The sequence below is a fragment of the Schistocerca serialis genome, chromosome 4 (assembly GCF_023864345.2).
Source record: "Schistocerca serialis cubense isolate TAMUIC-IGC-003099 chromosome 4, iqSchSeri2.2, whole genome shotgun sequence".
Classification (NCBI taxonomy): Eukaryota; Metazoa; Arthropoda; class Insecta; order Orthoptera; family Acrididae; genus Schistocerca; species Schistocerca serialis.
Genome location: NC_064641.1, coordinates 682,397,687 through 682,419,274, shown reverse-complemented (window position 1 = coordinate 682,419,274; position 21,588 = coordinate 682,397,687). Strand labels below are relative to the sequence as shown.

General features: G+C 42.5%; 1 protein-coding gene across 2 annotated transcripts in view; it reads left to right on the top strand.

Annotated features, from left to right (window-relative positions):
• The window catches only part of LOC126473168 (ABC transporter G family member 23-like), a 490,841-nt gene that overhangs the window by 327,235 nt on the left and 142,018 nt on the right, over positions 1 to 21,588 (top strand). The window contains exon 4 of one of the 2 annotated variants that reach the window (XM_050100049.1): positions 15,780 to 15,894. In XM_050100049.1, the coding sequence (XP_049956006.1) occupies positions 15,780 to 15,894 (115 nt within the window). Of the gene's footprint in view, positions 1 to 15,776; positions 15,895 to 21,588 lie in introns of both variants that reach the window. The other variant, XM_050100048.1, reaches the window with a different exon arrangement.

Sequence of the window (21,588 nt, the reverse complement as noted above, 5' to 3'; positions counted from 1 at the left end):
ACTGGCGATAATGAGTTAAAGAGTAGCAGTACGTCTCAGTGGACCAAATGGATTTCTCACAATACGTTTTACTCAATTTCTGCTGAAAGGTGGTTGAGTTCCATAACGACCGATAAAGAAATATGCGATTCTGTAGTCTGACTTACCTGATCCTTCACTGCTTTCCTTACACGGGATGCTAGAAAACGCAGGTTCATTAGACAAGTAATGTCTGAATCGCTAAGCTTCCTGAACATAGAGCCCTTCCCCTTCAAGCCATTCATAAATTGTTTATTCAAAATGTCGAATACTTACGCTGCCTCCCGATGATGTTCTTTTGCTATTTAGAGGTCAAATGATGTTTGTGTTTAACTAAAGATCGAAACTATCTTCCATAATTATTGTGTTTACGAAACTAAACTTATACTCATCTGAAATGACTTTGGCGTAGAAAAATACACTTACCTTTCAACAGATTTTTCGCCCTTAGCTTTAAAAGTACTCTATACCTGCATACATAATCACAACGCAAACCACCGTACAGTGTATGGCCGAGGGTACCTTGTACTACTACTAGCCACTTCCTCTCCTGTTCACTCACAAACAGAGCGAGGGAAAAACGACTGTCTAAAATCCTCTGTACAAGCTCTAATTTCTCGCATTTTCGCTGTCCTTACGTGATATGTCGGTTGACGGCAGTAGAATCGTTCTGCAGTCAGCTTTAAATGCCAGTTTTCTCAATTTGCGCAGCAGTGCCTTGCGGAAAGAGCATCGTCTTCTGTCCAGTCAGTTCCATTTGAGTTGACGAAACATCCACGTAATATTTGCGCGCTGATGGAACCTTCCGTTGACAAATCTAGCAGCCCGATTCTGAATTGCTGCGATGTCTTCCTTTAATCCGACTTGGCAGGGGTCCAAAACGTTCGAACGGTACTTAAAAACGGCGGCACTAGCGTTCTATACACCATTATGGACGAGTTACACTTTCCCGAAGTTCTTTAAATAAAGCGAAGTCGAGCGTTCGCCTTTTCTACTACCAACCTGACATTCTCATTCGATTTCATATGAAATGCCCCTAAATATTTAATGTAAGTGACTGTGTCAGGCTGCACCCTATTAATCTCGACCCGTCCTCACAGCTTCAATTTTGTCAGTACTTCGTCTCCTACCTTCCAAATTTCACAGAAGGTCTTCTTCGATAGGAGACGAGGTACTGGCAGAATTGAAGCTGTGAGGACGGATCGTGAGTCGTGCTTGGGTAGCTCAGTTGGTAGAGGACTTGCCTGCAGAAGGCAAAGGTCCCGAGTTCGAGCCTCGGTCCAGCACACTGTTTTAAGCTTCCAGGAGGTTTCATATCTGAAAGATGTTTTCTTTCCCAATGATGGAGAAAAATCTGTAATATTGTCAGGTTCTTAGGGCTGTCAGTGTGAAAGAACCGTACAGAGCATCGTACCTGAGGAGAAAGAACTTGTTTATCTGATGATCCCAAAAGGCTCAATGGCGCAGTTACAGTTGTGAGGAGTATACGGCTTTCGATATTAGGAAAACCTTGTGAGAAGATTTTACAGATCTGGTTCTGTTGAATGATTTTGAGAAACAATATAATTAAGCTGCAGTCACTAGTACATAATCAGTTCTTTCCTCCAAGGCTTAACAATGTTCAGAACTAGGCCTGATACAAATCAGGATATTTAGAGGATCATCCACGACAATTTGAAATCCTGCTGAATTTTGTTTTGTATAGGCTTTCTTGTCATGTATATTACACGAAGAAATTTCGCTCATTTCATGTGCATGGAGTAAAAAAGTTATGTTTGGAGCATTTCCTTACACATTACCTTTATTGCAATTATTTTTTGTAAGAATTGTGAGTTAGACTATTATTTTCTATTAACAAAACTCACGCATTTTAACTGTTAAATTAAAAAAAAACATAATAAAACCATGAATTTAAAACGGAAAATAACAATTTAAAACATACAACATATACAAGTATAATGAATAATTAGAATGGTAACGAATATTTAGATATTTTAATTAAATATGTCGAAAATGTTCTGACAGCACATTGTGTACAGCTTATGTTTCAAAAACGCTATTTCAGAAACCAGCTCTATTACACAGGGATGTATGTGGCTTGAAAGCTTAGTAATTTATGTTGCAACAAAGGTTTTCATTTCCCAAAATTAATTAATGGTGGTGGGGTATCTTGCAGAATTTCATATTATAACAAAAGTTAGTTACACAGGTCTCACGAAAATTAAGTACATATCAACTTTTATACGAAAAACATTATTTTTACATGTCATCATTTTCAGGCTATTGCCTCAAAACTTAATATGCCAAATTACTTTTCGGGGCTTGTTTTACCCCTAAAGAGTGTAACTGGGCACAAACAAAAAAATTCTATTGCATTATTTTGCCTCCTCCACACATCCATCAAGTTTCATCAAGATCGTCTGTTGACACTAGGGAATGCTCTCTTGTAAGTCTTGATGACAACATCTGTATGCTGTGTGCTCCAATGCACGATGTCCATCACAATTGAAAGCCTACTCACTACATTTTACTTTTCGTAAGAATCTGTGATCCAGGTTTTTAATGGCCTGAAACATTACCCTTTATGTGAATAAACCAAACGTGACTAACTTCCTTTTTAAGTTTCAGACTGACAAGAACTTTCGGATAACACAACGGAATAATTAAAAAGGGGTTTAACAAGAGTTAAACCTAAGCAAAACTGAAACCCTAATAGATGTAATTCGTGTGATATAAATGATTTTGTTCTTTTTAGTCAAATAACTTGCGAAGATCTGAGCTTGTGTGAATTTTATCTCGAAACCTCCGTCTCTGCAAATATGTACCTTGAAGTTCAACAGCAACTGAAAAACTTCTGAAACACCTGAAAAATTTCATTTAAAATAAAAATCAAATACTGCGAAAGGCATCTTACTACGTCTTGGTTTTAAATTCGCTGGAGCGAATGTAGTACATTCGAGAACACACTTCTTAAGTGAAATCTGTTACAAAACACATGAAAAGTTAATGTAAAAGGGAGTAAAAAATAAGTTCGTAAGAATCCCAAAACACATTCACTCTATATATATTGTTTAGTGACTGAATACAAAATATGTTTCATACAGGGGAAGATGAGGTAAAGGGGTCCTCTAAGGAAAATTGAATGTTCACCAAACCTTAGTTATTGATGGAAGCTTTTGAATCTTCATATTAAGGGGCGACACCAAATATTTTAAGTAAAATGAAAATAATATAAACTAACCATATGCATTTCTCTGAAGACTTATGTAGTGACCACTTTTCCCTAGTTAACCCTATGGTGCTGCTGTCCAGTGTAGTGGACTGCTTGCATTTTCAATTTCAGGACTGATTAAAAACTCCAAAGAAGCGACATTAACAGCTGTCCACTGTTGTGGACAACTACACCTTAGGTTCAGTGACATGGCAACAGAATCCCTTGTCTTCTAGGCATCTTGATGCCCTGGAATCTGAAGCAATACCAAGCGGCTGCAGTTGACTGTCTGCAACTTGGTTTTTTTTAGTAGGGCAAATGTAGCAGAACAAAGACGATTTTCAATAATATAAACTAATTAATTCAAATTCGTCACAAAGGAATAGAAAGACGGATGAAAGCTTTGTATATGAAAGGGTTTAGAAGGGAATGTTTTTGTAGCGTTATGCGTGATATATGGGAGTAACTAACTCTTACAGGGATAAACACCTTCCTCACTTTTCCCGACTAGTAATGAAGCCGATTTTTCCGATCGGATGCCATGTCGGCATTTGTGGTTCACAGATGAAACTCTCAGACCGAAATAAATAACAAGGAACTACATTTGTAGCCCAAAAGAAGTTTTTTAAACATTGATGTTGCAAAAGGTATTACTCTGCGAATAAGTGAGGTGACAAAAATAATATAAATCGGTTATCTTAGATCAGACGACAGAAAACGTTTTACTAAAAAATATCGGAACTAGATTCCTCTGTCGAACTCACTGACGAAAATGGTGTGACAACTTCTCGGCAGGCAGCAGCACTGTTCCGGGCGAAATATACGAACTAGGCATTTTTCCCGCCACGACCGCTTTACCTTGCCGTACAAAGCCAGCTGAACTGACCATGTCTCTTTACATCACCATCCACATACAATAGGCACAACAAAAACACCACATACTAACATTAACACCCGAAATAGTGTTTGATGACTGGAAGAGCAATGAGAAAAGCAACTTGCAGGCTCGGATGGCTGAATAAAAATTGGATATTGGTTCCCACGGGTCCTAAGGGATTTGTGAACTCGAACAAAGACCTAACGTTGACCACATTGCCGAGTAACGCGCCTAAAGAAATGTAATGTTCTCTAACTTGAAGAACCGAGTAATGTATAATTACGTAAATGCATCGCAAGCATGCGAGACTGTAATCATCTCATCATAATCTAGAACTAACTCGCTTCAGTGTTGCCATCTCAGTATCACAAGACAAGCATCTGAACTAAAAAGATCGATACATCCTCACAGCAGCCAGCGGTAGAAGAGTGTCCAGTCGAAAGTGATCCTTTTTCTGCCGACCACGCTGCCCCGCGAACTGATTCTGCCGCCAAGGTTTCATATTGGCTGACTCACGAGAAAGCTCGGACGACTTGCTGAGACCTACCTCGCGACTTCCTCCTAGCGATGTGTAGGGTGATTCCGACATGATGTTACAAACTTTCAGTGGTGGTGGAGAAAGGTAAATGCATCAATTTGAGGTAAGGGATCCTGGTTTGGGACCGACCGAGTCCAAAGTTATAAGCCAAATTCTGCTGTTACTTCGGACAGTGGAACACAGGTACCAGTACTGTTGTTGCTAAGATTGTAGGACAGGCGATCCCAAAGAGTTCGGAATAGGAACCCAACTCATCCAATGCAGATGGTGTACTGTGTACTGACATGAGCAGACCTGGTTTACAATCTCTGTGCTGTAGTACACTGCAATCTGTGTTTACAAGCTGATGTACTAACGTCGATGGACCCTAACCAAATTGGGTTGTACCCTGTGACGGAACTTGCAGACATGATTTTCATGTACAGGCACGCAAATGGAAGCAGCAGAGAAGCGAGAAGTGTACAAGAACAAATGTTCACGTAAAAAGTATTCGGTTCACACCATGTTTCCAAGACTGTTCCAACGATGAAATGAAGCAGGGCAACTGTTTACACAGTATAATGACCGTGGACAGCGAACTGTACGCACACCAGACATGCCGATGCAGTGCTTGCTCGAGCGGGTGGGCCGTCAGCAATCAGCACGTAAGTGCATCGCAAGCATGTGAGACTGTAATCATCTCACCATAATCCAGAAACAAGTTCCTTCAATGTGGCCATCTTGCACGTGAAGTGAATTTTCGCAGAGTACTGTGTGGCGAGCAGTATGAGAAATGCCTACCATTCACAGAAAGTGCGTTCTTCGATTCCTGCTGACTTTGAACCTTGTGTTCGGCCAATGGTTCTTGCTGCGTCTTATAGTCGATCCTCAGTTTCCTGAATAAGTATCTTTCACGTATGAAGCCTGTTTCACCAGAGACGGAATGCTGAATAGTGGCAAGGTCGATGACAATCTCAACGCTGTAATTATGGCCAGCCGTCAACACAGATTATCAGTCTATGTGTGGGCATGCGTAATCTTCATCCCTGCTTAAATGTCCAATTGTACGCAGTGTTTATCAGGGACCTACCACTCAGGTTCCTGGAATACAGCCGATTTCTTATTCGCCGACGGATGTGGTTCCAACATGATGCAGAACCATCTCACTGAGGGTTCGTGAACGCCAATATCAGACATTCCCTGAAAAGTGGATAGGAAGAGGAGGTCCTGTTTCGTGGCCAGCACGTTTTCCTGATCTCACCCCATTCTTCTTCGTGCTGGTCCACGTAAAAATTCTTGCGAAAGAGGCGCCTGTAGAGACTGGGAAGAAATGTCGCTGCCTGCGACGCTGTTCAAACGGCACCCGGTATATTAGAACGGGTACGACAAAACTTTGTTCGTCGATGCCATACCTCAATTAAAGCGGGGGAACACTATTCTCAACAACTGTTGTAAATGTAGCAACTTATGAAACTTGCCCAGGTAACTGGAATTCATTATTACTGTACTATAGACTTGGAATTTTCGGTCTCTCAGACATCAGGTTACCTGCGCCGTTACTAATCCATAAACAAGGGAAATTATCTGAGGGTACTGGAGAGTATTCAGTGGGAATTCTGTACGTCGGTAATCAGGGTTCGGAAGTTGGGGCCCTTAGTTTGAGCACTACGGATTTTCGTTTATATCATTCTAGTCGTCGTTTCCGGACTAGGTTATGTTATCTCAGATTGATAGATTTGCCCTTCTCCACCATCCCTGAAGGTTTTTAACATCAGGGAATCACTTTGTACTACTCCAGCAGACAGCTAGATGACTACAGATTGTTTGAGAGAGACTATTGCAGCACGCATGAACAGCCACCATGAAATATGTCGAACAGCAAACGACTTTTACAATACATCAGGCCTAACAAAACTCTACCATCTAGTGAGCAAGATGTATGAGACAGGCGAAATACCCTCAGACTTCAAGAAGAATATAATAATCCCAATCCCAAAGAAAGCAGGTGTTGACAGATGTGAAAATTACCGAACTATCAGTTTAATAAGCCACGGCTGCAAAATAATAACACGAATTCTTTACAGACGAATGGAAAAACTGGTAGAAGCCGACCTCGGCGAAGATCAGTTTGGATTCCGCAGAAATGTTGGAACACTTGAGGCAATACTGACCCTACGACTTATCGTAGAAAATAGATTAAGGAAAGGCAAACCTACATTTCTAGCATTTGTAGACTTAGAGAAAGCTTTTGACAATGTTGACTGGAATACTCTCTTTCAAATTCCAAAGGTGGCAGGGGTAAAATACAGGGAGCGAAAGGCGATTTACAATTTGTACAGAAACCAGATGGCAGTTGTAAGAGTCGAGGGGCATGAAAGGGAAGCAGCGGTTCCGAAGGGAGTGAGACATGGTTGTAGCCTCTCCCCGATGTTATTTAATCTGTATATTGAGCAAGCAGTGAAGGAAACAAAAGAAAAATTCGGAGTAGGTATTAAAATCCATGGAGAAGAGATAAAAACTTTGAGGTTCGCCGATGACATTGTAATTCTTTCAGAGACAGCAAAGGACTTGGAAGAGTAGTTGAACGGAATGGACAGTGTCTTGAAAGGAGGATATATGATGAACATCAACAAAAGCAAGACGAGGATAATATAATGTAGTCGAATTAAGTCGGGTGATGCTGGGGGAATTAGATTAGGAAATGAGACACTTAAAGTAGTAAATGACTTTCGCTATTTGGGGAGCAAAATAACTGACGATGGTCGAAGTAGAGAGGATATAAAATGTAGACTGGCAATGGCAAGGAAGGCGTTTTGAGGAAGAGGAATTTGTTAACATCGAGTATAGATTTAGGTGTCAGGAAGTCGTTTCTGAAGTGTAGCCATGTATGGAAGTGAAACGTGGACGATGAATAGTTTAGACAAGAGGAGAATAGAAGCTTTTGAAATGTGGTGCTACAGAAGAATGCTGAAGATTAGATGGGTAGATCACATAACTAATGAGGAGGTGTTGAATCGAATTGGAGAGAAGAGAAATTTGTGGCACAACTTGACTAGAAGAAGGGGTAGGTTGGTGGGGCATATTCTGAGACATCAAGGGATCACCAATTTAGTATTGTGAGGGCAGCGTGGAGGGTAAAAATCGTAGAGGGAGACCAAGAGATGAATACACTAAACAGATTCAGAAGGATGTAGGTTGCAGTAGGTACTGGGAAATGAAGAAGCTTGCACAGGATAGAGTAGCATGGAGAGCTGCATCAAACCAGTCTCTGGACTGAAGACCACCACCACCACAGCAACAACAACAACATCGCACTGTGTGTTTCCATTTGCCCCGTCGCTGTTTTAATATTAATAATTAATATTACTCTCTCTTCACTTAAAGGTACTGAACACTCTGTATATATATATATATATATATATATATATATATATATATAATTGTTGGTGTGACAGTACATAGCATGAACTGCCATTGTATGTTAGTTGGACTGATCCGTGCTTTGATCTCTAATAGCCGGCCGCCTTGGCCGAGCGGTTCTACGCGCTTGAGTCCGGAACCGAACTGCTGCTATGGTCGCAGGTTCGAATCCTGACTCGGACATGGATGTGTGTGATGTCCTTAGGTGAGTTAGGTTTAAGTAGTTCTAAGTCTATGGGACTGATGACCTCAGATGTTAAGTACCATAGTGCTTAGAGCCATTTGAATTTGATCTATAATAATTAGAAAATATTTAATATTAAAACTGCAACTTAACCCTTTCAGATCCGAAATTTTTCTGGAGGAAGTAAAATTTTTCTTAATGTGGTAGTGGTCTTAGGAGATTTTTTAATGATTTTAGGAGCAAGATTTATACAAAAATATGCACCTGTTTCCAAAACGTACTTTGTTCATTTGGCTTCACTTTAAGTACTAAAATAACTAATTATGAAATATTCTCTATTGTAATAAATAGTAAAATGATCATTCAATAATTTCCATGCAAAATAACAACAACAACATTCAATTATACTTTGGAATATAGCGAACCGTGTATTCTGGTGGTCACGAATTGCTGCGCACTGTTACATTGACTTCCTGATATTTTTATAGTGATGCCCAACGGTTGGCAGCACTTGCGAGTGATGAAAAGGTTGAACATTTACAAGTGTGTAGCTCAGGTCTGTTGCAGCTAACAGACTGTAAAAGTTAATGTACACAATTGTAGCCAGAGGGTCTGAAAGGGTTAAGAGTTTAAACAATTCGACTCTAAAGATAATTGCAATGATGAGTAAAGAAGCACGATGATCGTGAAAAATTGAGAAGTAGCCATTACCTGTCAGTTGTCTCTTGGTTCTGTTTGGAGGCGTCTCGCATCTTACGTAAGGGAGAGAACTTGGAACTCATTTCAATAATTTGCTGCAGTAGCCACGTTTTAGATGTTGTTGCGTCAGATATGCAGTATCATTTCCAGCGGCGACAGGTTTTGTGAGTCATGCGCCACTGTGCTGCCTAAGGCGGGGGCGAGTTGCGACAGTCTTATGATCACATTCAGAGTTGTTAGGAGTTCCCAAGCTATTACTCGAAACGCTTTTTCCATAGCAAAAAAAAGGAATTACGGAAAATCTAATCTGTAAAAACGACGGTAATATACATCTTGCCTTGGTTCTTTAACCTACTGGATTTAAAAAGTATCATTATTTGCTATTTTTCTATAGTTTACACCCTGGCACAGAGACAGCATTGATTTCCATGAATTGTTTTAGTTGACACAGGTTTCGCATACAAATCGACCTGATCTGCGACAAATTCTTGTTGCCGTGGCTTCTTAAAGTGGTTGTACTGAATGTTTTTTTTTTCCTAGCAAATGGATGTTCTGACTGATTTATCGCTAATAAATCCGTTCATAGCAAGTGGCGAACTGCAAGGACGCCTTCATTTCCAACAGTTAAAAATGGCCGGTGGCGATAGAACGTCGCCACACTTTTTTCGAGGATACCCACGTAAAGGGCGTCGCAGAACTACAGTTACATCTACACATACAATCAAATTCCGCACTCATCTTATTGTGTTTGCCGGAGACTGCTTCTGAAACCACAGTCTCTCCGCCTCTTTTCGAATTGCGAGTGGTACATGAGGAAAACCTGTCTCTAGGCTTTCGTATGAGCTCTGATTTCTCTGAGTTTCCCAGCATTATCATCTCACGATTTATGTATGATATAAGAAGTGTAAGTGCAAATATTTCTATCGGTGGTTGAGTACGGCGTACTGAACAACATTCCATCAGTATTTACGGCATTTGCAGACAAATAATGATAGCTATTCCAAGTCGTAGATTTTTAGGTTGGTTAGTACCTCCAAGTAGATACGGCAAGAGCAAGCCATTAACGCTCATTTCCCCTGCGCAGCACATCAGGTGTTGAACTGTGAAAGTGTGAACGCAAAAGGGTAATTCTGTTCTTATAGGCGTAGTCCATTTAGCAATTAAATTACAACCATACAGAAAACATCAGGTCATAAAGTTTGTCACGTTTTTGTGAGAAAACTGTTCAATGCAGAGAAAAAAAACCAAGACACTGATTTGTGTACACATTAAAGTACCACACATAAAAATAGCTGCATTTATGCCTGTACAGACGACGCAAAGTCATATTTTGCTAGACTCTTCTTAGAACACCGAGCGAGATGGCGCAGTGATTAGCACACTGGACCCATATTCGCGAGAACGACGATTCAAAACCCTGTCCGTCCACCCAGGTTTTCTGTGGTTTCCCTAAATCGCTTAACACAAATTCCTGGATGTTTGCCTTGATAAGACCTGGCTTTCCCCACTATTCCTCAAGTCGAATGTGCTGTCAGTGTCTACCCATGTTATCGTCGAGCATAAGTTGCATCATAATCTTCCATTTTCCCTCCATACTGAAACACTTTGCTTTTAATACAATTAGTTTTATGTGGTCGTTCGAATATACAGGGCACCCAAAAGTCCGTTACATTTAAAAATACTATACTTCACGCAATAATGTAAATAGAGAGGTAAAAATTGACACACACGCTTGAAATGACATGGGGTTTTATTGAACTCAAAAAAAGTACACAAAATGACCGACAGATGGCGCTTCATGTGGTATAAAGGCAATAATTAGCATAACAAGTGAAACTTCCTGGCAGATTAAAACTGTGTGCTGGACCGAGACTCGAACTCGGGACCTTTGCCTTTCGCGGGCAAGTCATCTACTAACTGAGCTACTCAAGCACGACTCATGCCCCGTCCTCACAGCTTTACTTCTGCCAGTACCTCGTCCCCTACTTTTCAAACTTTACAGAAGCTCTCCTGCGAATGGTTCATGCATAAAAGTCGCACCTTCCAGCAGGTATTTATCAGCGGCGTCGCTGACGTGTTGCTGTCCAGAGCTATCTGTTTGTACACTCGTTTCTAATTTCAATAAAACCCTATGTCATGTCAGGCATATTTTTCAATTTTTACATCCCTACCTACATTATTCCGTGAATTCGTGCACTTTCAAATGTTAACGGACTTTTGGGTCATCCTACAGGACGTTCAGAGAGCTTATTCAAAAACGTTCTATGGCTGCATAAAAAATTTCAGTTTTCTTGCCGCATCAAATCTGAGTAAAGTCTCAACCTTTCAGCGGAATCCTCCGTCGTCTCCCTCCCTATCCAGTTAAGTATGAAATGTCTTGGACTAACCCTGACCGGCAACTAATGTGGAAATCTTACCTACTAACCATCCAACAGCCTAACACTATTAACAGACCGAACTTGGTGTTACACTCTTCCACTATTCTCCACACCTACCAAACCCTAATCCGACCCATTCTACGCTATGCAAATGTTGCATGGATCTCCAACCCAACAAAGTTCTATAGCTCCCTCCAAATCCTCAAAGATAGTGCACTCTGTCTCGCTTTCTGCGTCCATTTGCCTTCCCCCAAATGGATCCTCTACCGTATTATCAAATTCCCACCCCTCCTCATCCACATTGAGCACCTCCTTTACTATCTTCAAGCTAGATTTCAATCCAATTGTCTCGCCTCTGATCATCACCCTCGTATGCTACTGCGCCTTTGCAAACACATCCATCTATCCCTACACCCACAAACACTCCATATCCTGTCTAACACAACTTCAACCAACTATTTCTTCCACACAATGAGATCCACTCCAATATACATCCAACCTAGCAACTTTAACCCTTCACCACTCCACATCAGGGCCACTCTCACCTTTTCCCTCTGAGCCCCCCCCCCCCCCCTATCCCTTTACTCTTTTCTCATGACAGTTTACTTTCATTTGTCTTCTGAAGTCCGACTGATGAACAGGCGTTGGATGTGCTGCAGTGATTCCCTATTCTTTAGCACAGTTTCGCCTCTGTAAAACACAGTGATATATGTGTGGCTCTCACTAAAGTCAGCATTATAATCAGTTTTACCTTTGCTAAGTAGTGAGTAAACATTACACTACTCATTATTAAACTTAGTTTTCAATTTAAGCTTTTTTGGCACTGACACTTCATCAGTTTAGCCGTCTGTCGACATTTTAAAAAGTGCTTTATTAACTGTAAAACGCACAATCAATTGATTCGAACTACCTGCTCGCTAATGAATGCGAATAACCTCGTTGCGACAGCTTCTGAAGGTGAGTTTGCTAACGGAACTCTCTTCAGATTAAACGCTGACTGCCATGAGGCGTCGTGCGGATGCCGTATTGAGGGAAATGTGTTCAGTACACGTTTTGCCGGCTTTACAGACCTTGGAGCCGCTACTTCTCATTCCTCAAGTGGCATCACGAGGCTGAACGCACACCGTGCTAGTCCTACCAGCAAGGAAAAATCCATGGCAGTAATGGGAGTCGGACCTGGGTCCTCCTCATGGCAGCCATCTACGCTGACCATTCGGTTATGGAGGCGGACGAACTGGTATCCGTTTTAGTATAACAGGAATATTTACATATTCCAACAAGGTTCAATCAGCAGTCGGGTTTTGAATGTTAAAATCGGCTCAGTCCCATTTAGTTCACCATGCCTGGAAGTCCTACTGACGACGTACAAGGTATGTTCAAAACATTAACCGAAAGCTATTTTAATAATATTTTTATTCAGTTCACTGATGTTTGGTCACATTCTCAAGTCAGACTTGTCACAGAGTTATTTACACTTCGACAGGCAATTCAGTAAAGTTCCTTTTGAAGTATTCTACGGTGTATGTGGTGCATTCATCTTAAAGTTATGAATGCAGTCGAAAGGGATTTCTTCCACGACTGATTCCAACTTTAAAAACAAAGAAAGTACGGTAATACTATAGTATGTGTCAACGAAGGAAGGGAGAAAGGGCAAAGAAGATTACATTTTAACGTCCCTTCGACAGCTTGTGATTAGAGGCGAACCACAAGTTCGATTAACGATACTATGGAGGAGGAATTCGGCCGTACTTTTCTCAAAGGAAACGTCCCTGCGCCTGGAGCGATTTAGGGAAATCACGGAAAAGCTAAATCTGAATGGCTTGACTGTGATTTGAACCGTCCTCCTCCCTAATGCGAGCGCAATCTGAGTTTTAAAGTGTTCTTGCGTTCTTGCATCCATGTCCTTCGCCGGCAGCCAATGATATTTAGTATATTTGCAGCACCTGGCCTTGAGTAATTCTGAATGCCCCTTCACGTTTCCCTATCACGGTCTCTCTCTCTCTCTCTCTCTCTCTCTCTCACACACACACACACACACTTGCATTCACACGCTCTGTCTATCATTTTTTCTCTCTCTCTTTGCGAAAGGCATCCTCTAGCGAGGACCAACGTCCAACGTTTATTGCAACTCGACTCGATCAATATTCAATTTATCGGCTAAAATTTCGTCACTCGAACAAACTGGTGTTTCAACTTCTACTTCTTCTTCGACAGACAACGGTTGGCGCGCAATCTTTTGTGAAGATGAGCGTCGACAGTTGTGCCCGAAGGCCCTCATGGCTGTTGGAAGTGGCATTGTTATGATAACTGGCGCCCAGGCTAAAACTTGACACAGCATACCGCCCCCTCGCCCCGAGTGACCTCACCCCATTTCTTTTTTTTTGGTTCATTCTCACTTCATCGTTCCTCTCAAACCTCTCGCTAGTTTCCTTTATTTGAATGCTTTAGTAATACAAGAGACTCTCCGCCTGGGTAGCTGCACGGTATGCTTCCCGAGGAGGAAGGGGTGCCGGTCCCCGGCGGATTAGTGTCGAGGTCCGGTGTGCTGGCCAGCTTGTGGATGATTTTCTAGGCGGTTTTCCATCTACCTCGGCGAATGTTGGCTGGTTCCCCTTATTCCGCCTCAGTTACACTATGTCGGCGATTGCTGCGCAAAAACTGTCTCCACGTATGCGTACACCGTAATTACTCTACCACGCAGACATATAGGGTTACACTCTTCTGGTATGAGGTTCCCGCGGGTGGCTGGGGGGGGGGGGGGGGGGGGGGGGGGCTGTGGCACTGGGGACCTAACCACACAGTAACCCCTGTGTTCCATGTGGGGCGGCGGTGGGGTGGATAGACTGCTGTGGCCTGTTGCAGGGTTTTGAGCAATGAGGGCTAGGGCGGGACGAAGCCCCTCCGTCGTTTCTAGTTTCCTGTTTTAATACACAATACAAGAGGCCACTTTCGGCAAGAGTAGTTTTAAGTCTAGAACAAAAATTAAAACAAAAATATACCTTTTTTTGAAATTTAAAATAGATAGAAGCGATATACCTACTTTCTGTAACAGAGAAGCTCCTCAGATCGCCGTGTTCACTGGAAATACTGAAATAAAAATAAAAATAATTTAACTTTTAATCATTTTTGACTTAATCAGAATATTCTTTTAGTGCTTCTGATGTCCGCTCCCGATAGCTGTGAGGTCAGAGCAACAGAATGTCAATCCGAAGGGCCGGGTTCGATTCCGAGCTGGGTCGGAGATTTTCTCCGCTCATGGACTGGGTGCTGTGTTGTCCTAATCATCATCATCATTTTATCCCCATCGACGCACAAGTCGCTGAAATGGCGTCAAATCGAAAGACCTGCGCCCGGCGAACGGTCTACACGACGGGAGGCCCTAGTCACACGACATTTGTTTTAGTGCTTCTGATGCTGCAGTGTGTTCAGTCATTCTGTCAAAATTTCATTTTTATTACTCGTCTATTTCTGTATAAAGCATAGCAAGTTTATTGAACTAAGTCTGTCACATAGATGCTCTTAAATTCAAAAGTATGAGCGTAAGTACCTCTCGCAACTGGCGATACATCCAAAAATGTTCAAATGTGTGTGGAATCTTATGGGACTTAACTGCTAAGGTCATCAGTCCCCAAGCTTACACACTACTTAACCTATATTATCCAAAGGACAAACACACACACCCATGCCCTCGGGAGGACTCGAACCTCCGCGATACATACAGTAACTAAAAGTCTTAAACTGGCAGAAGATTGAAGACAAACACAAACTATCTCGCAAAAGGCTATTTACAAAGTTTCAAGAAGTAGTAGTAATGGATGAATCTAAAAATATACCACAACCCCCTACTTATCAGTGCGGTAGCCTCCGCATAAACAAGGTTAGACTATTGCAGCAAGCACAGTCTCTTTTACAAGTAATCGTGTTTCCCGCTCCATATGCTAATGAAACGAGAGGAAACCATAATACACGGTACACTGGCAAGTTTCCCCTGACATGCACTTCACAATGGATTGCAGAGGACAGACGTACAGGCTGTGATGCGTGCGGGTGCAGTGCTAGCGACGGCATGTAGATAGGGCGTCGTTGGCGCGTAAAAGAAATAGATTATTGCTCTAAACAGACCTCATTTGCTGTAAGAAAAAGTTATATTCGAAGTTTATCATGAATTATTTCTGCCCTTTCCTTTACTTGTCTGTCTACAGCCGGCCGGAGTGGCCGTGCGGTTCTAGGCGCTGCAGTCTGGAGCCGAGCCACCGCTACGGTCGCAGGTTCGAATCCTGCCTCGGGCATGGATGTGTGTCATGTCCTTAGGTTAGTTAGATTTAATTATTTCTAAGTTCTAGGGGACTGATGACCTCAGAAGTTAAGTCGCATAGTGCTCAGAGCCGTTTTTTTGTCTGTCAACATTTTGCGCTACTGTTGGTGTGTACGCACAATAGTTAAGAATGTGGATGCGTGTTTCTGTTTTCCAGAAGGCTCCAAGATGCAGAACGCGGTGGTGGTGCGTGGAGCCTGCAAGCAATACGGTCGCGGCTCTCAGAGCCATCCGGTGTTGGACAACCTCAACATGACTGTAGCCGTCGGATCCATGTAAGTGGCGCCTTCCCTCTGAGTGTACGCAATTATTTTTCCTAGTTTATCTTGACTGTTGCACAGTTGTCTTCTTACAGACCTGACTACCATCGAGTTCGCCCAGAGATTCAGAGACATTGCAACAAGACGATAATTTGTCTCTATTAATGTTCAAATGATAAAGTATTCTTGGTCACACAGTCGCTAAAATCAGTAATGTAGCAAAATTACTACCAACAAATAGTCACTCGCATTCGGCTAGTGGTTTAAATACTCGCTCTCAACAACTCATAATCTTTATCATTATAAGACAGGGTGTTAAAAAAAGAGGCGAATTGCTTGAGAGGTGATAGTGCTCATCGAATCAAGAAAAATAAGTCCAATAAACATGGGTCTGGAAATGCATACTTTCTGCGATAAACGCGGGTTTTGCTGGAGGTGTTCAACGTGGCGTCCATTCATGACAATGCATCGTTCTGCCCTCTCGCTTAAGGAATGATGTACCATTTGAAATTTACTCGGTTGTTGTTGCACCTGTTGGCATACATAGAAGACCCTTCCCTGTAGTGTCCGCACATTGTTGATTGGCTTGGTGTGGACCAATAACGAATCGCCAGGCTAAGATGTGTCTCCCCCCCCCCCCCCCCCCAAATCCAGCGCTCCCGAAATGTCTGCGTCACATGCTTGTGCACATTGTGACGAAAGTGTGCTGGTACGCCATCATGCATGAACCACGTTTGTATTCGTTGCAGCAAAGGCACAGCCACCAGGAAGGTAGACAATACTGTAATCAGAAAGTCCAGATAATGCACCCCAGTTAATCTTTGTGGTAGCACGTATGACCCTATTGATCTAGCGCCAAGTATTGACTGGGAATCGGTGTTGATGCCATCTTTCCTGAATTGCTAGGGAGATTTACATCTGCCCGTATCTGCTGGTTATGGAAATTCACAACACCATCTCTTGCGAACCCTGCCTCATCGGTAAACAAAATCTTGGATGTGAACAGTGGATCTGCGGCACACTTCTGCAACAGCCATTGATAGAACCGCCGTCTGCCATGACGATCCTGTGACCTTAGGGCTTGAATGCGCTGTAGGTGATAGCTAAGAGAGTGAGAAACGCCTTCTACTGCTGCCAGTGGTCGCACACTGGCCCCAGGAGTTTCTTCCACCAAACTTGGCACACGCTCCTCCATGTCAGGCGTGCGGATAGTGCGAGGCCTTCCACTGTCAATCTTCCAAGGTACAAGGGTCCCTGTGTCCCAGAGACGCTGGAAAAGTCTGTCAACCAGCTTGTCGGAGGGCACTCTGCGCTGTGGATATTTTTTTCAGCATAGACGGCACAGGCTCGCAGGCTACGTCGATTTGCTAAACTGTACCAGAATATCATATCCGCCATTTCACTTGTCGACTAATAGGCTTCCATTGTTAATAAATGATGGAAGAGAGAAAATGCAAATGTAAATGTGCACGTACAAACATTTACAGTAAACACATAAGTGAATCCGCGTTTGGAAGAAGGTAAAACACCATGATACACACACACAGGGTTGACAGTACTGTACAATAAGGCACACAAACACGACGAAATCTAACGTAGCCTACGACACGAATGGAACCACCTTATGGTAGGCAGAGTACGTGGGTAAGATATCATAATACCCTGTCGACAGGTTTAACGGAGCGCCAACGACTGTGCTAATATCCGCATCCAAGCGTCCCGAAGCCGTTCCTGTAAAAACGTGTTTACTCGGAAAGTAAGTATTTCTGGACCCATGTTTATTGAACTTATTTCACTTGTTTCGATGAGCACTATCAGCCCTCAAAGTATTTGAACGCCCTGTATATCTTCCAAGATTCTACTGAACATTAACAAGTCTGATATTTCCTTTAGATAACTCTATATTTTCATGGTTCAAATGGTTCAAATAGCTCTGAGCACTAAGGGACTTAACATCTGAGGTCATTAGTCCCCTAGACTTAGAACTACTTAAACCTAACTAGCCTAAGGACATCACACACATCCATGCCCGAGGCAGGATTCGAACCTGCGACCGTAGCAGCAGGGCGGTTCCGGACTGAAGCGCCTAGAACCGCTCGGTCACAACAGCCGGCTCTATATTTTCATACTTCTGCCTAACTCCACGACAAAGCTAATACATAACATCAGAGGACAGAAAAAAATTCAGAAACCGATCATTTATCAACCGCAAAGTTTACAATATTCCACAGATCATAGATGGTACCTCACAAAGTATAATACGTAACATTTATAGACCACAGATGATTGGAATAAATTTATCAAATAACTGCCGTTCCATTGCTAACTAAATAATAAATAACCTCAAATACAATGGAGCCCGTCTTTGTATGTTTCAAAGTCTTCAAATAGATTGGGTTTACCAACTTGTACTCGAGGCTTCAGAAAAATGAAGGAATCTTCATCGGACTTATCGTTGTAGAAAAAGCATTTTACAGTGAAATATGGTGGAAGAAGTCTGAAATTCTCAGAAAAATGGGCATCAGATATAGGAAAAGACGGGCAAGATATAGCAAATACAAGAACCATGAGGAGGCAGTAAGAACGCAAACCAAGAGAGAAGTACTTGAATTAAAAAAGGGCGTAAAGCCCCTTCATCGAAGAAGCAATGACAAATAAAACAGAGTTTCAAAAGTGGGATTACAGTTCAGGATGAAAGCACATCAATGATACGATTCGCTGATTACATTGGTATCTTCAGTGAAAGCGAGTAAGAATTACAGGAACTGTTGAAGGCAATGAACACTCTAATGAACGGGGCGGAAAGTATGCCGAGGAAAGACTACAATAACGAGGAATACTGGAAATGAAATTAGCAATACACCTACCATAAATTTTCCGGACTGCGTTGGAAGCGATTTGAACATATTTTGCTAGCCTGAAATAAAATAACGCTTGACGGACTAAGTAAGGATGATATAAGAAAGATTAGCGAAGACAAATAGGGTATCCCTCTCGAAAAGAAGCCCGGCAGTATCAAATATAGGGTTTAACTTGAAGAAATTTGTAAGAACGTATGTGTGGAGCGCAGCGGGCGTAGAATGTACGAAATGAGGAGGTTCTCCAGAGAGCCGATAAAGAAAGGAATGTGTGAGAAACTCTGGCTATAAGAAGAGACTACATGGTAGGAAATGCGTCCAGAAACAAGGAAACAACTCCCATGGCGCTATAGGGAGCCGTAGAGGGAAGGAGCTGCATGGAGAGACAGAGATTGGAGTATATCAAACTAACAATCAGAGACGTTGGGTGTTAGTGCTACCTTGAGACTAAGAGGTTTGCACAAGAGAGGAAGTCTTGCAGCGTGCATCGAACCCGACAGCAAACCGATGACCCAATAAAAAGAAAAAAATATTATCATTAAAAATCAGGTTCGCTAAGATAGCTTGTAAATCGTTTTAATGATTACCGGTTTCGGCATATCTGTGTTGTCATCATCGTATCTCGTACAATATTAACAGAAGTCCAAGATATTTACAAACTTGCAAGACTTCTGTTAATATGTTACAAGATGATGTCAGCACAGATCTGTCGAAACCGGTAAACAATAAAACGGTTTACAAGCGATGTTGGTGTACCTGATAGTTAAAATTCATGGCGAACCTTCAGTTGTCCTTTATTTTGCACAATCCGCTTCGCTACTAGATTCGGTCAGATGACCATTGACAAGCTTAACCCGGCATAAACGGCTGGAAAGTTATACCATTATAAAAGTAATCTGCTCTTTTGAGCCCACCATAGTAGTAAAAAAGTTTTTACAGTAATAGCTGTGTACAATAGTTTTCATGAAGAAGCGAAGTTCACAACATACCTGATATTTGAGGATAATATAACAATTCAGATCGTCTCCATTAGTTGAGACAATGTCAAACACACATAAAAAGAAAAACAAATTGTCCTCATAGTTCATACAAGAACTAAGAGGAGCTTGTTTTTCCATTACCTTTATATTTTCGACGGAACATGAAATCAGACTCACAGTTCGAAATATGTACAATGTTTTTATCCTCTTTTCAAAAATTGGTTCAAATGGCTCTGAGCACTATGGGACTTAACATCTATGGTCATCAGTCCCCTAGAACTTAGAACTACTTAAACCTAACTAACCTAAGGACACCACACAACACCCAGTCATCACGAGGCAGAGAAAATCCCTGACCCCGCCGGGAATCGAACCCGGGCGCGGGAAGCGAGAACGCTACCGCACGACCACGAGCTGCAGACTATCCTCTTTTCATTCAAATTTGCGTTAACCTTGAAGAAAAATATTATCCTTACGCCTGAAGGTAAACAAAGGTAGCTTTTTGCTTCTGGCAGATAGCTCAATAATGGCATTTTTATTTTAAAGGTTGGCTTTCTAACAGACCAGTGTCTTAATTTGGGTGCCTAAATAAGTAGCATTTTGGGCACCCCCTGTATTCATGGAATAATACCTGCCAACTGCAGTAACGTACCACCCATTTGGATGGCCTTAATTTTGCGTATTGACATGATTCCTAATGATTCTAACTGCGACAATTACGTATAATCATCACAAGAAAATGGAGCAGCTTTAAAAAGAGTGAGGCCCATAGCAGTAACACAGCAGACGACGTTAGTTACGTGACACTGCACTGCCAGCTGGGTTGCGTTGGCTGCGATCAGAAACAGATGACTGCCGGCCGAAGCCTTGCACCTCCTAACTATTCTACCGATTTCAGGTCAGTGTGTAAGGTTTAGTATCTCGATGCGTATGATGCACACAAGAAGACAAGTGTACCCTGGTAGCCAAGAATTAATTACTAACACGGGGAGTACAACTAAAATCTTCTTCTGAGGCGCTGCGTTATGGAGGTCATTGTGACAAAGTCCACAAACGTTGGTAGCGGCGATCAGCTGAGAAAGTTGGCCTTCCGAAGCGGTTCTCGGTCGGCAGAGGCTGATATCCTAGCGAAGACGTGAGTAAAGCGCTGTCGAATGGGTTGCGGTACAGACAGCCGTTGTGGTCTCAATCATAGACTTGGGAGCAGCCAGCGGTCGGTCTGGACGCCGGATCTAAGCTGGATGTCCAGGGACTGAGTGATGACCCATTAGTCGACCCAAACATTATAGCACCTCGAAGTGAGAGCGCGTCGGTCGATTTCCTATTGTGACATTTAGCGAGGATACTCCGAAACACTCGATCGTCTATGCACAACAGTCTTGAAATCACTCACATTGTGATTCCTTCCTTTGTCACAACTGTACTTGTTTACTGTAACATCACCGTGTGCTTCCGATAGCGGCCGCAGAAGGTGAAGTGTAATTACATCGTGGTCGGGTAGTAAGTGCCCGACTGCGGATGAATACGTATGCGGTATCACGCTGATGCGTGACGGGGCGGGTGCGAATAAGTGCATACGACTGCAGCGCTATTTAGCGCGACCTGCACGCAACGTATCGGTGCAGCTTGCACCCCTGGACGCTGTGGCGGCTGCAGGTTGCGTGGTGGCAAACAGCTCAGTGACTCTTCTGTTGATAAACAACTTACTCCTCAGTGCCTGGCCGGCGAAGCAGATCCGCGCGTGTGGTGGCCGAATTAGCAGGGGCCCACCGCGTCATATATGAGGTTGAGTCGATAAGTAAGTCGCAAACCCCAGAATACAGCATATCGTTATAAATCTCGCACCTATACGTATTTAGAATGGCAATGAC